General features: G+C 45.4%; 1 protein-coding gene across 18 annotated transcripts in view; it reads left to right on the forward strand.

The window, feature by feature from the left end:
* KCNQ2 (potassium voltage-gated channel subfamily Q member 2) overlaps window positions 1-14329 on the forward strand; it is a 121196-nt gene that overhangs the window by 49404 nt on the left and 57463 nt on the right. For all 18 annotated transcript variants that reach the window (XM_048819870.2, XM_048819871.2, XM_075118690.1 and 15 more), the window contains exons 4-7: window positions 1360-1535; window positions 3661-3786; window positions 10187-10297; window positions 12108-12203. In XM_048819870.2, the coding sequence (XP_048675827.1) occupies window positions 1360-1535; window positions 3661-3786; window positions 10187-10297; window positions 12108-12203 (509 nt within the window). The remainder of the gene's footprint in view (window positions 1-1359; window positions 1536-3660; window positions 3787-10186; window positions 10298-12107; window positions 12204-14329) is intronic.

Consider the following 14329-nt stretch of genomic DNA (forward strand, 5'->3'; position numbering starts at 1 on the left):
TGAGATTCTGTGGTGGAAGGGGCTGTCTCTGTGCAAAGCAGTTACTATTAACAGGGTGAGGTGGTGTCAGAGGTGGGCAGGGAGAGGAAGAGAAGGGATGCATTTGTTCTCAGTGCTTTCTAGAGATGGGCTTAAGCCACCACATTTGGATCTGGACCCTGATTTGACCATCACAGAGCTGGGGATGCTTTATGCAGGGTTTTGGTTTAGCCCATTATAAAACCAGAGGCATCTACAAAATTCACGTAGTGATCTGAATGATGGTTTTCAGATCCCTGAAAGCCCTGGGGTATTGAGACCTAGGCTTTTGCTTTGGGCAAAGGTGGGTGCTTTTAGTACTCCCATGCACCCACCTTTCCTCCATCAGTGGCAGAAACAGGCCTTCCTAAAACACAGCCCTTTAGGTTTTCCTGAATGCGTTGGGCAGTGAGACTCCCATGTCAAGGTGGACCTTAGAAACAGCAGTACACTGGCTAAAGAAGATCGTGCACCTCTGCTGATGCACTTTGCAGAGGCTTATTCCAGGCTAGAAATGTTGCATTTTGCATCAAGCCAGAATTCAATCTTTAGAGTCTTGGCAACCTTTCTCCTGGTGGAGGAGGTGTGAGGAGAAGAGGAATGTGAATTTCATTAAACCGTGCAGTGAATCACACAGCGTGGGTTAATATTAGTTGTACGTGGCCATGTGCTTCCTCCATAGGATGTGACAGACACATCACTCATTTTTATAACAGACACACACGCGCGCGCACCTACCCCTATTCCCAATGGGCTTTGTAGCGGTTTATATGTGTCGGAATCTTTGAGGTGGTATGTTATCTTTTCTCCAGCTCTGCAGAGTTAGGAGCTCAGATACCGTGGAGATGGGTGCAGTGTAATACCCTGAATACCTGGATAGGAAAGACGAGGAAGAGGGAGAAGTGCTCAGGAGGCCAGCTGGGGGATGTGGCTGCCCAAGACTGAGCAGTGAAGTGGGGTATCTGAGATGCGGGGCCTGTGTGGATAAAAGATGCTGTTCTAGGGTTTAGCCTGAGGAAGAAGCATCCATCCCTAAACTGGCATGATCAGTCAATAGCAGAGTCACCACCAACCCTGGCTGATGGTACCAAAACTGTTTTATTTCTTTCCACCAAACTGACTCCAGCTAATAATGGAAGGTGAGAACAGAGGTGATGAGTGAGGGGTCCTTTCCAGACCAAAGGCAAGGGGCTCACCCTAGAGTAGTGCCAGCCTGATGTCTCATCACCCACAGAGGTAGGAAAGACGAAGGAGTCCGTTTGTAAAAGCCCATCCAGGGGAGGTGATGGTTGGTGTGCGAGGTCCATGAAATCCTTCCTCTTACGCTCTGCTTCCTTGCAGACATCATGGTGCTGATTGCGTCCATTGCCGTGCTGGCAGCAGGATCCCAAGGGAATGTCTTTGCCACCTCGGCTCTCAGGAGTTTGCGGTTCCTGCAGATATTGCGCATGATACGAATGGACCGTAGAGGTGGTACCTGGAAGCTTCTGGGGTCTGTGGTCTATGCCCATAGCAAGGTGAGTGAGACCTGGATAACTGGACTGATCAGCTCCTTTACACATTTTTCCTCACAAAGAACACTACTTTGGTTCCCCCCGCCCCCTAATATTTTGATGCCTGGGTGATTATCATTTGTGGGAAGTACCTTGAAGGTGGCTGCAGTGGCTATTTTCAGAAGCAATGTGGGTTAGTAATTAGCCTGCACAAACCCACAGCCATGAAGGAGCTGGGAGGCTGGTTAAACTGCATCTGGCAGCAGTCAATATATATGTGATTAAATGCTGATGATGTTGCAAATGCTTTATATAAAGCATGTATTTCAAAGAGGCTGCATGTCTGAAAATTTACCCCTTGGGCTCATCCATTTGCAGATAGCACCATCTTGACCATGTCCTCCTCCTAATCATTAATAAATGTATTAACTAGTCCCAGGCCCAGAACTGATCCCTAGCGTATTCCATTATTCACCTTCCAGCAGTTTGAGGAGCATTCATTCACAACATTTTGTTTCCTATCACTTAATCTATGACAATATTTTGTCCCTTATCTTGAGGTTTATTTGTTTTCCTTAAGAGCCTTAGCAAATTTATCAGAAGCTTAGTAAAAAATATCAGAAAACTACCGTCTACCAGGTTTCCTTCATCTGCTCTTGTATTAGCTTTGTCCAAGAATGTGACAGTTTGAAGATGCATAATTTACCTCTGACATACTTTCCTATGTAGTGAATGCGACCTTTTTTCTACAATTTGCTGAAATGTGGATATAGTGCGTCTCAACAAACTAATAAGGTTTCTTAAAGAATCATTTTGTGGTTCTGAGGCTGGGGAAATGGGAAAGCATGAATCATCCTATTGCATCTGCAGTTTAATGTGATGAAGAGATACCTCAGTATTTGATTTAGCAACTTTGGTTATTGAAACCTTTTCCCTAGGTGTGGATCAAGTATGTGATCATTCTGACATTGTATGACTTCAGTGGAAAAATGAGAGAGAAAGATTGGGTGGTATCCTCTGATTCTGCACCATTAGATGCTTTGCCATTCAGGTGAAATATTAAACCTAGAGCTGTGCAAAGTGTTCCCAAGGAAACCAGAGACAATACCTAGCAGTTTCCTGATGTGTTACAAACTTCATCCAGGTTCCATTAGAAGATTTAAAGCCAATCAGGGCTTTTTGTTTTGGTGAATGAAACTTGATGTTTCCCAGTGCATTTGCTTCACTTGGGTGTGAACCTTTACACAAAACTCCAGGGTTACAAACCCCACCCAAATCCAAACCAAAGGAAACGTTCACATGAAGCTATGTGAACTAAAGCCAAGACCATACAGCTTTCGTTAGACCACGCTCTCTTGTGTCAAACACTGATGGTTATCCAAGTAGTGGTGTTTTTCCTAAAGAAGTAGGAAATCATGAAAGTTCCAATAAGGTTATGTGGCTTCTGCTGCTCAGCTTAAAATCTCTACTCCAGCTGCCTAACAGCCAGGAGCTTGCCAGTTCAGTATATAATTCACTGTTATAAAGTTTCTAGCAGGGGTAAGCCCACACTCAAATCCTGGGATCCAAACACCCCTGAAATGTGGGGATAAGATCCAGATGCATATTCAAACTTTGTAGGTGGTCTCCATCATGAGACCGATGTGCTTAGACCACTGGACTGGGACCCAGAAGATCAGTTCTCAACTCTAACACAGACTCTGCATGTGACCTCGGGCAAGTCTCTCTGACCTGCATCCTCAAAGGTACTTAGAAATCCATTGGAGTTAGGCACCTAAATACTTTTGGGATCTGGGCCTTAATGACTCTCTGTCTCAGTTCCTCATCTTTCAAATGGGGATAATAATACCTCCTGTCTCCCACCTTGTCTTATCTATTCAGGTGGTCAGTGCTTCAGGGCTGGGGCTGTCCCTACTTTATGTGTATATACTGCTCCTAGCACAACGGGGCCCTGCCCATGTGGAGTGTCTGAACACTACTGTAATATTACTTCTACTAATAGTCTTGAAACCAAACCCCAGAGCTGAACACCCACAAACTTTGGGAAAGTTGAGCTTTGAACCCCGGCTCTGCATTCGGGGATACCCCGAGTATGAAAGGCATAGTATGGAAACACATTGTTCTATTCTGTTCCTTAACTATCTTGCAGGAGCTGATTACTGCCTGGTATATTGGCTTTCTGTGCCTCATTCTGGCCTCTTTCCTGGTGTACTTGGCCGAGAAAGGAGAAAATGAGCACTTTGATACATACGCAGATGCGCTCTGGTGGGGCCTGGTGAGTAATTTCCACAAAACAGCAGCTGCCGGTTATTAAAATGAAATGGCCATTAACCCTCCCATCCTTTATCACTTATGTGAGAAGTTGACTGATGCGTGTTTAGTTAGCATTATTATTAAATGGTTTCCAGCTATTCAGTTAAGTACTTTTCACAAATATTCCCCTTAGGGAATGCTACACTATCTCATTCCTTGAGTTAGCCAGATCATAGACAGCTACAGGAGAGGCACCCTCTGCTCCCAGGACTAGGGAAGGACAGTCTGGCCATTGCAACTTGGCACCAGCTGACCAAAAAGTGACTGTTTTAATGAGGTTCTGAAGGGAGCTGTGTTCAGCTCTGCAGGCGGGAGGTTAACCAGGGTAAAATGAAGCTTGGGGTATAGGAGGTGCCACTCAGTGGCTCCCCCCACGTGAGCACCTCGGAGATGTCAGCGTGTAGGTGTGTGTCTGGAGAGGGGTGGGTTGATCTTGGACATCAGTTCTGTAGAGTTCCAGGAAGCTTAGCATCATGAGGGGGGCGGGGGAGTGGAAAGAAAGGGAGGAAGTGTGAGCAAAATCAGGAAAGGAGAAGAAGAATCAAACACTAAACAATGTTCGACTGTACTTGAAATTCATGGAGTGGAATGGCAATCAATTCAGACTTGCCTTATGCCAGCCTTGCACCATTGGGATATGAAACTACCAGCATTGTCTAGTGGCTTGAGCTGATCAAAGAGCCAGGAACTCCTGCCTTCTGATCTAAGCTCTGCTACAGCATATCGTGTGGCCTTGGGCATGTCTCTTAACTTCTCTGTACCTCAGCTTTCCCACCTGTAAAATAGGAATAATGATGCTCTCCTACTTCACAGAGGGACGACCAGGATTAGTTAACTAATTCTCCTCTTACCTGAGGGCAACAGAGAGGAGAATTTGACTCATTTTTTGTAAAGTGCTTTGAATACTTCAAGCTACCTAGAGGTGCTAAGTATTACTACCCACGTTTCTTCTGGGATTGTGGCCACAAGGGGGCTTGTCAATCTTTCTCTGGATCCTCCCTCAATTAATTTTCCTCACTTATAAGGGTCCCTTATGCCTCAGGCAATTCCCATGAAACTGGAGTTATTCTTTAGGCAGCCTTGTTGGGATGTGACCTGCGTTCAAGCTTTGGTCTTCTGCAATGAGAGCAGTTCAGCAGAACCTAATTAATTCATGCTAATGACTAGGGGACTTGGCGTGGTGATGGAATTTGGCCAGTGGAAAGATTCCCATTGGCTTCAATGGGCTTTGGAGTAGACTCCTAGTGAATAAGCAACAAACAATGTGGACCAGAGTGAGCTCTGTGCTTAAGCAGGCACATAAGATGGAGGAGGAGTTCACTGGCCTTCCTACTTAAGCTTCATACAAGCTGGACACAATCGTAGTCTTTAAACGCTGGGAGTTCAAGAGCTGTCTGAGGCAAGTTCTGCTGTTGTTAGTCCACTGGCATCCAAAAAGTGCTAGATACTGACCATAGACAAAGAATGGTATTTTCAAAGGTGCCTAAGGGCAGGTTGACACTTACGGTGGCGTGTAGCCTACAGACACTGCATGCCCAACTAGCATGGGTATAAATAGCAGTGTAGATGGTGAGGCACTTCTTCGGCAAGTCGAGTGCCCTATGTGCCTGAACCCTCAGGTATACACCCTACATGGCTCTCTGCAGGTGAAGGCAGTGCCTGCCCCATCTAAACTGCTATTTTTAGCATTGTAGTGTCCCCCCGCCTCCTGGCTCCTTTCCCCATCTCAAAGACAGACTCTGGAAGCGGGGAAAGGCTCTACTCTGCCAGAGCCTTTCACTGCTGCGTGTTGCAAGACACCACAGACAGTGGGGATGCATCCTGCTTTTCACTGCAGCGCCTAGGCGCTGGAATTAGGGGTGCTGAGGGTGCTGCCTCACCCCCTGGCGTGAAGTGGTTTCCCTCATATCCAGGGTTTACAGTGTGGTTCAATGGCTCTCAGCACCCCCACTGTACACATTGTTCCAGCACCCGTGCTGCAGCATGTAGCCACATGTGCCCTACAAGTGCAGACAAGATCTAAGTAACTTAGCAACACAAGTCCCATTGGGCTTTAGCATTTTGGAGAATCCCACCCAAGTTCCATCCCTGAACAGTGGAGCGGCTAAGACAATAGGCTTCTTCCAAAGGGCTGGTAGAAAGGGATAAAGCACATAATCAACCGAAATATTTACTTAGCAAGCACTAAATAGCCTCAATCCTTAAATGTGCTGCAGCCAAGTCGGTGTTAGTTGGCGAACATCTCCTAGGCTTCCTGGAGGAAATGCTCCTCATACCAATCTTTTCAAAGCGGTCAGGACCATGGCTTTCAAGGTTGGTACAACACTTGTGTTGTGTGGGGTCACTGGGAATACCAGAGGCACAATGCTTCTAGGACCTCCCACTAGGATATTACAACTCAATATCACCTCCTACCATGGACTTGGTTGCACCAGAACAGTTGAGCCATATCTAACAGAGATACTGAATTACTAAATGCATTTTGATCATGTATTTTGACAAGTGCTGTTTGCTTTTAATTATTCATAATAATACATCATAAGGTGCTGTTAAATGCACTGAAGCATATTTTGTAAAAGAATGAGGTCTTAGTAATAGAATGCTTTCAGTCGTGAAGTCACTCTGCTATTAAATCTTTGCCGACAAGTGCAGAGGACACTGCTGTTTAGTTTTTCTCTGTGTGTGTGTGTGTATGTGTGAATTATTGGATTAGCAGATTAACAAAGGGAGAATTAACGAGGTTCTAATCTACTTTGTCTATTGTTCTCCTGCTCCAACACTTCTGGAAGCCAGTCTCGGCTTCAGTACAGAGCTTGTTAAAACCTACACATGGGCCCCCAACCAAAATCCGAGATCTTAACAGCTCCAAGCTTTGGGAGGAATCAGCTGATCCAACAATGGGAAGACTGTTGTTAGTAAATTGCTCATCAAGGTTTTCAAGCACATTGGTTACAGTTAGGAAAACAAAGTGTGGTTTGAAGTAACTAGAAAACAAACAATGAGAAAAATTCAAAACCAAGTTAACTACCCTCCCCTCCCCTCCAAGACAGCTAGACTTGGAGCTATCTTTTTTATCTGTCAAATGGAGCTGCTCAAAAATGGGGAAAATATTGCAAACACTTCCTTAAATATTTTTCCTGTAGGTTTTTGTTCATTGATATTCAAAATTGCTCTGAAAATTTCCATTGAAAATTTGGAAAAGTTGTACTATCAAATAACCGCTCGTACAGCTTCTGGTATTCCTCTTGAGAGCCTTATCGAGCCATCACTCCCAACCCTGCTTCCATATTTCACTTTGTGTGAGGTCTAAATAGAAATTTAACTCTCTGGTTGCTGGAAGTCAGGGAACAGACAGCCACAGGGGGTTTGAAATCCAGGGGTGACCTGCTAGCCTCATTGAAATCAATGGGAGTTTTGTCATTGACGTCAGTGGGGTCAGGATATCACCAAAGTTTCAAATTTTGCAAATTAGATTCGTCTTAGGGTAAGAACAAATCTTAACTTCGACTGTTCTGGCCACTGACCGTGGTCCTGAAATACTGATCAGTGGCCCTGGAACTGAAGGTGAATGGTATAGGGCAGAAGAACTACCTAAGACGAGTTTGTATCTAAGTTCAATCCTTCCTTACAGGATTGGATTTGTTTTTATGTCTGTAGCAACACTTTCTTTAATGGAGGAGAGATTGATCACACATTGCTTAGATTGCGAGCTCTTCAGGGCGGGGGGCTGGCTCTTTGTTATATATTTATACAGTGCCTAGCACAAGGGGGTCTGGCCTGTACGCACTACTTCAGTACAAAAATCAATAGCAACAAAGAGGTAGGTCTGAATTCAAACTCCAAATGCAAGCGCCCCCCCATATTTTGGTAATGTTTGGATCCTTTTCTGGATCTGCGCTTAGTGGCTCTGGCCTAGATAACTCCCTGCTGAAATCTGTGTAGTAACCTCTCAGTGAATATAGAATAAAGCTGTTTCCAAGATATGTTTCAGTATAGAACAATCATTAAGATGCTTTTTGCTACATATTTTGTCTAAATGGCATCTAATGGAAAGATTTTGTAGTGCTTATGTCTATAAAATGCTTTAGGGAAAGCCACTGATTATATTTTTCTTCATATAAAAATGAGGTTGTTTTAAGTTAATGTGTAGTAGGTTTAATTAACCCCATAGGTGCAGGGCTGGGGTGCAGTTTGAACCCTCAGAGGCAGCTGTGCCCAAAGCAGTTGTAGAGGAGGGGCACTTTCAGTTCTGGAGAGGGATACATAGGAGTGCTGCTTGTAGAGGCTGCTTGGAAGATGTTCTGAATCACCGCATCCCTGCCTGCTTCACCCCATCCTGGCTTGCTCCACCCACTTTGTGGGCTGTGCTGGACCACCAAGGGAAGCAGGGTTGTAGCCCGCTGTGACCCTGCTACAAGCCTAAGTTTCTCCATTCTTTGCCAGCAGAATCATGGCTGTAAAGCTATACCTGTCTCTTCTGCATTCTAGAGGTCAAGGGTATCTTTGCAAATCTCCCACAACACACATACATGCCAACATCCCAACCCCTGCTTGGAGTATTATAGCAATATAATCAGTAATATATTCACAGTTGTGAATCAGGCTGTATTAAGCAGCAGTAATTTGTACCTTCAGGGTACTGTGCCGTTTTGAAATTGGAAGGGAAGCCAGTTAATAGGCACTTTTGGAAAGATTAGGAATAAACAGTTTCAGACCTTTATGTGTGGAAATAACTCTGCTTCATTTGAAAGAGCCACAGCTGAAATGCTTGATGTGAATTTGGGGAATCCCGGTTATTTTTCTCAGTCCTGAAGGAGCCATTCCATCTCCTGCATGGACGCTTTGGACTAAAACGCATAAGCCTTCTCCCCAGAAGGCAGTGATGTGTATACGCCTGTTTAATGAAAAAAGCTGCCCATTCTGAGGGACGGATGTAAAAGCTCGTACCCCTCTGCACAGCGTGCAGGAAGGATGGCCTGGTGTTATCGCACTGGACTGGCAATCAGAGGCTCTGGGTGCAGTGCCTAGCTCTGCCACAGATTCCCTGGTGAAAGTAGGCAAGATAAGCTGTAGAAAGGGGCCCTAGGACTTGTGTAAACTCCACAGCATCTCTTTGGAACCCCTCCCTCCTACTGCAGAGGTGGTCTGGGACCAGCTGGGGTGGTCCAGAGAATGAAGGGAGAGAGCGGGACGGGAGGAGTTATGGCTGGGGTGATCATGTGCCTGGGAGATGTGTGCCCTGCCAATGGCACTAGGGAAGCCCCATAGTAGCAGAGATACAAGCTGCCTCCTGGCACCAAGGAAGGGTTAAATCTGGTCTTCTGAGCCTCAGCTTTCCCCACTGTGAAATGGGGATAGCAATATATGGGGTGCCTAAGGATACATCCACAAATCTTTGGGAGGGGCTGAGATACTCGGGTGATGGGGATGCTGTACGTGCCGAGGCAGATGGCTAGAACACCTCTGACGTTGCCCTGGCAAGATGCCGTTTCCCCCCGGTAGGCAGAGTGTCTGTGGCAATACGTTGTTGATTGTAGCCGGCTGTTTCTGTGGCTGCTGCTGGTGGCAGCCATTGTGCTAAGGGCAGATACGTAGGCACAAGAAAGAAAGAATCTGTGACAGTGCTGTGAGTGAATTGTAGAAACGCCGGGCTGGAAGGGAACCTCGAGGTGCCATGGGGTCCAGCACACACTGAGGCAGGATTAAGTATACCTAGATAATCTCTGACAGAAATTTGTCTAACCTGTTCTGAAACACCTCCAGGGGTGGGGATTCCGCAACCAGCTAGGTAACCTAACCCAGAGCTTATAATTAGAAAGTTTTTCCTAATATCTAACCTAAGTCTCCCTGGCTGCAAAGCCGATTACTTCTTGTCCTGCCCTTGACGGACCTGGAGAACAATTGGTCACTGTCCTATTTTACATATTTGAAGACTGTTATGTCCCCACTGAGCCTTCTGTTCTCTAGACTAAACAGATCAGTTTTTCAATTCTTGTAAACCAGTTTCTATTGTGAAAAGATATAGCAAGCTGAGGAACTTTGCACTGCCTCTGTAACAGGAACACACTAAGTACTCAGTAACATGGCTCCGTTGCTCTAGAGAACATAAAAGATCCCGTAACCTTCTCTATGGGGCTCCAACACCCCTCTGCGCATATGTATTTCTATTGAAATAGCCACTGTGATGAATATGCCAGTGAAGTACCCTACAGGATAAAATCCTGGGATCTGGCATAAGAATAACCAGGGAAGGGGGAGATTATGCTGAAGAGAGAATTGCATTCAGCTGTTGTTTCAGTTTTCAATATGGGGCCAGCCAAAAGGCACTGGAGTGAACAGGCTTTGCCTCTCTCTTTCCTTAGATTACACTCACCACCATTGGCTATGGGGACAAGTATCCACAGACCTGGAATGGGCGTCTCCTGGCTGCAACTTTCACCCTCATTGGGGTCTCCTTTTTCGCCCTCCCTGCTGTAAGTAAGCACCCAAACATTACCGTGAAAACAGGACATGAATTTTTCTGTACACAGTCCCGCTTACGCTGCCGTCTTGCCTATACGGCTCTCTCCAGATTTTTTTGATGATGTTAACTTTGCAGACATTTAATTACTTATTGCAGCAAAAGGATTTCAGCTCAATGGACAGTACTGCCAGAACCCAGTGTTCAAAATTAATGAGTCAGGCCCCAGAAGGTCCTGAGGCTGCCTTATGGAGTCATGAGATTGAAAAAAATAATAAATAAAAGGACACATTTTGGGATTCATTTTGATTTGCTTTCTGGTTTTTTAACTTTTAGGATGTACATTTTTGAGCTTTTCTCTGCAATCATGAAGGTGACAAACTTATTTTTGTTTTAAATAAAATCTGAGACTCACACATAATCACATGAGTCCAGGAGCTGGGGTTTTAAGGAAAAATATCAAATATTGTGAGACTTGTGATAAAATCATGACAGTTGGCAACACTGACTAAGAGGGGCAGGACACCTGAGATGCCCAGGGACTGTAGTGAGCATTGTGGCTGCTTGGTGCCTCTCAGGATTTAGTCCTCTTAATTAAAAGATTAGAACAGCTCCATCTTTTGCATAAATAAGATACCTAGGCCAGATTCTGAGCTGGTGTAAATCAGTGTAGCCATGTTGGTTTACAGCAGCAAAGGATCTGTTCCAAGGCTTTTGCATGAAAGGAGTTTTTGTAATTAATCTTTATTTATGAGAGAAACACAAAGGGTTTGATTGAGCAACCCTTTCCCCTTGGTGAGCACTTTCATGATTAGTTGCACCAAAGCCCTTCAAATTAGCTTTCAAGTGCCCAGCACCCATAACTGGAGCCAGATTTTCCAACATCCTCAGCTCCCATTTCAACTCCTCAGTTAGAACCAGACTTTCCAAAAGCTCTCAGCTCCCACAAACTGCAAGTTTTTTTTTAAATGTGCCGAGCTATCTTGAAAACCTGGTCCCAATTGTGGGGGCTGCACATTTATGAAAGTTTGGTCCTGTGTTTGGTTTCTTGTTTCCTGCCACCAAACATGGCATTTCAAGGAGCAAGAAAACAACCACATAATACTGAAGACTATTTGGGCTTACATCTGTGTAGACTGGAACTGATCACAGAAAAACAACTAAGTAACAATAGCATAATATGTTCCATTCTACTTCCATGCATGTCTGTCTTCTGGCTACACATACTCCTTTGAATCAGCATAGAGAGACAACACGAGAGAGACACACTTGTATATTCGTACTTCATGCAATCACTGGCTTCCTGAGATATGACTGAATAAAGTGCATGGTGGGAATTATAGGACAGGATAAATTTTATGGATTGTGTGCTGCAAAACAAATAAAAATATTTGGGCAAAGGAAACCATTGGCCTTGTTTTTGTCCCCAAATAGTCACAATCCCCACAAGCCAGTGATAGTGTCATTTCTTGCTCCTGGGCCACTGGGGAGATTTTATTAAGCTACCACAATCATTTTTGCAAAGGTTGGGAGTTCATTGCAGAAAATTCCTTTTTTCTTGATGGAACTGCAGCACTGGGTGAACAGTTTACACTTTATTGCAACACCTGAGAGAAGTAAAACATTTACCCCCAGACTCCATATTGTGCAGTCATAGCATTTGACAGTGGGTGGAAATTATTAGCTTAGGGAGAGGGGAAGTACAAGATGATCTCAATGGGACAGAAAATGAGAAGAGAACAAATCAGAGGAGAGAGTGAGCTGTCAGTAGGGCTATTACAAACACAACCTTTTAGAGCAAATTGTCTCTTTCTTTCTACCAGGGCATTTTAGGTTCTGGCTTTGCCCTGAAGGTTCAAGAACAGCATCGGCAAAAGCACTTTGAGAAGAGGCGAAACCCTGCAGCTGGACTGATTCAGGTTAGCAAGCAGTGCCCCGATCCTGAAGACAGAAATGCGCTGCATGAACTCCCCTGATGCCAGCAGCTGCTCTGTCTCAGCAGACATTCTGGCCCAGAGATGACTGTCCAGGGGTGGCTGGGATTTTTGTGTGTTACATTTCTGTATTGGTAACAATAGCTGGCTAGGAATGAACTGACACAAAGGAGATCTCTCCACCTAGCTCTGTCACTGCATCTCCACCTACCCTCCTGGAGTCAGGTCTTCGGTCCCTGCTCCAGCTGCTTTCCACAGCCTCAGGCAGCAACCTCCCCTAATGGGACAGCTGAAGATTCCTGCTGGCAAAGAGGCTTCACATCACCTACACATAGGAGGCAGGGAGGGGCCGTGCCATGGCTGGGGTGAAGTGACCGGAGCTCTGCCTGGCCTCCAGCTGGTGCAGTGGTCTCTATGGGGCCATTTTGCCCCCCCCCCAGCCAGTCCAGAATTGGGGAACAGAAAAATGGCTTAAAGCCACCTCTTCTTCACCCCCCTCAACTCAGCTGATGGTCTATAGCCCCATGTCTTCAGTGAAGAAAGACCAGTGTTAAAAAAAAAAGCAAGCCCACTTTCCCCCTGCAGGTACAGACGCTGTTTCTAGGTGGAGTATTTGAAAGTCATCCTAGTGCAAAGTAAAGAGCTTCAGGTGCACTTCCCTCTCCTTATAAGGTCTTCTTCATTGTGAGCCTTGCCTAATTCCCATCAAAATCGATGGGAGGCTTCCCATGGACTTCCTTGAGCTGTGGAACAGACCCTAACCCTCATTCTAACCAGCCTCCTAGGAATGGACACACAGAGTACATCTACACTGCGAAAATAGACCCGTGGCAGCGAGTCTCCGAGCTCGGGTCAACTGAAGGGCTCTCAGGGCTTGGGCTGCTGGTCTTAAAATAGCCATGTAGACGTTCTGGCTTGGGCTGGAGCCTGGGCTCTGAAACCCAGCAACCCTGAGCTCAAGTATCTACACTGCAATTTTTAGCCCTGTTGTGCAAACCATGTGAGCTCAAATCAGTTGATCCAGGCTCTCCATCTCGCTGGTGCGGGGGAGGGGTGCGGAGGAGGGGTGCGGGTGTTGCAGTGTAGACGTACCCTCTATTCTTGCACTGAAGAATACCGTTAAGCCATGAAACAGTGCAAGTGAGAGGTTTTAAGAATGTTACAGGTGGGAAATGAACCTAAGGGAGCAACATCTGGGACTCAAGCAAGGAACCTTTATATTAAACTGTCTCAGACAAATTGTTTCCGATTCATTATTCTTTGAGACTCTCTGGAGGAGGAGGGAAGGTGGCATTTTGAGGCAGCTCAAAAGGTGCTAGATAGCAGCCCTGAAAATAAATGCAAGGAAATCATCCACAGGATGACAGCAGATGCTGTCAGCCAGTCTGAGAGGAGAAAAGACAAAATCCAAGAAGATTTAGTTAATACATGATGCAGACAATTAATTAATTCAGCTTGTTTCCCCCAAATTGGTTTTATGCAAAAAGAAAATTTATATGAATGTGATGCTGCGATTGGGAGCATTTTTTGATGGAAACAGATGTCTGTGCATAAGACACTATTGTAATCTAAGTAATAGTCTGCTATTGCAGCAGGAAAGGCATAGACTGTCAGGTCTTCCAGTCTACAGAAAGACCCTGTTCTTTATCAATAAAACCCAGCAGAGCAGGAACCCAATGGGAGCTGCTGGCTCAAGGCAGAGGGTGTGATTCAGATCTCAGTCAGACTCGCATAGATCAGGTGTAGCAGCGCTGTGAGAGTCGGTGGAGATGCACTAATTTAAGATCAGAATCAGACCCAAAGAGTGGATCTGTGACAGACTGAATCGTTGGGTTAAGGAAGCGGAAAGCTACTAGACTGAGCTACTTGTGAGCCATGTAATCCTTTGACTTGAAAACTTTGATGTGTGTTCCAGCTGAATGGATATTGACTATCAGGATGTGTTCTCTGAGAAGGGTCAGATTGAAGGGTCAGATTTTCAGAGATGATGAGCACCCCCAGCTCCCCTTGACTCAGCTGGGGTTGTAAGCAGCAGTGCTTCTAACAGTCAGGTTCTAAGCCTTGTTTGTGGGCCTTGCTTATGTTGTTTTTAACATAACCAGCCAGAAAGC

This window comes from Caretta caretta, chromosome 13 (assembly GCF_965140235.1).
Source record: "Caretta caretta isolate rCarCar2 chromosome 13, rCarCar1.hap1, whole genome shotgun sequence".
NCBI classification, from domain to species: domain Eukaryota; kingdom Metazoa; phylum Chordata; order Testudines; family Cheloniidae; genus Caretta; species Caretta caretta.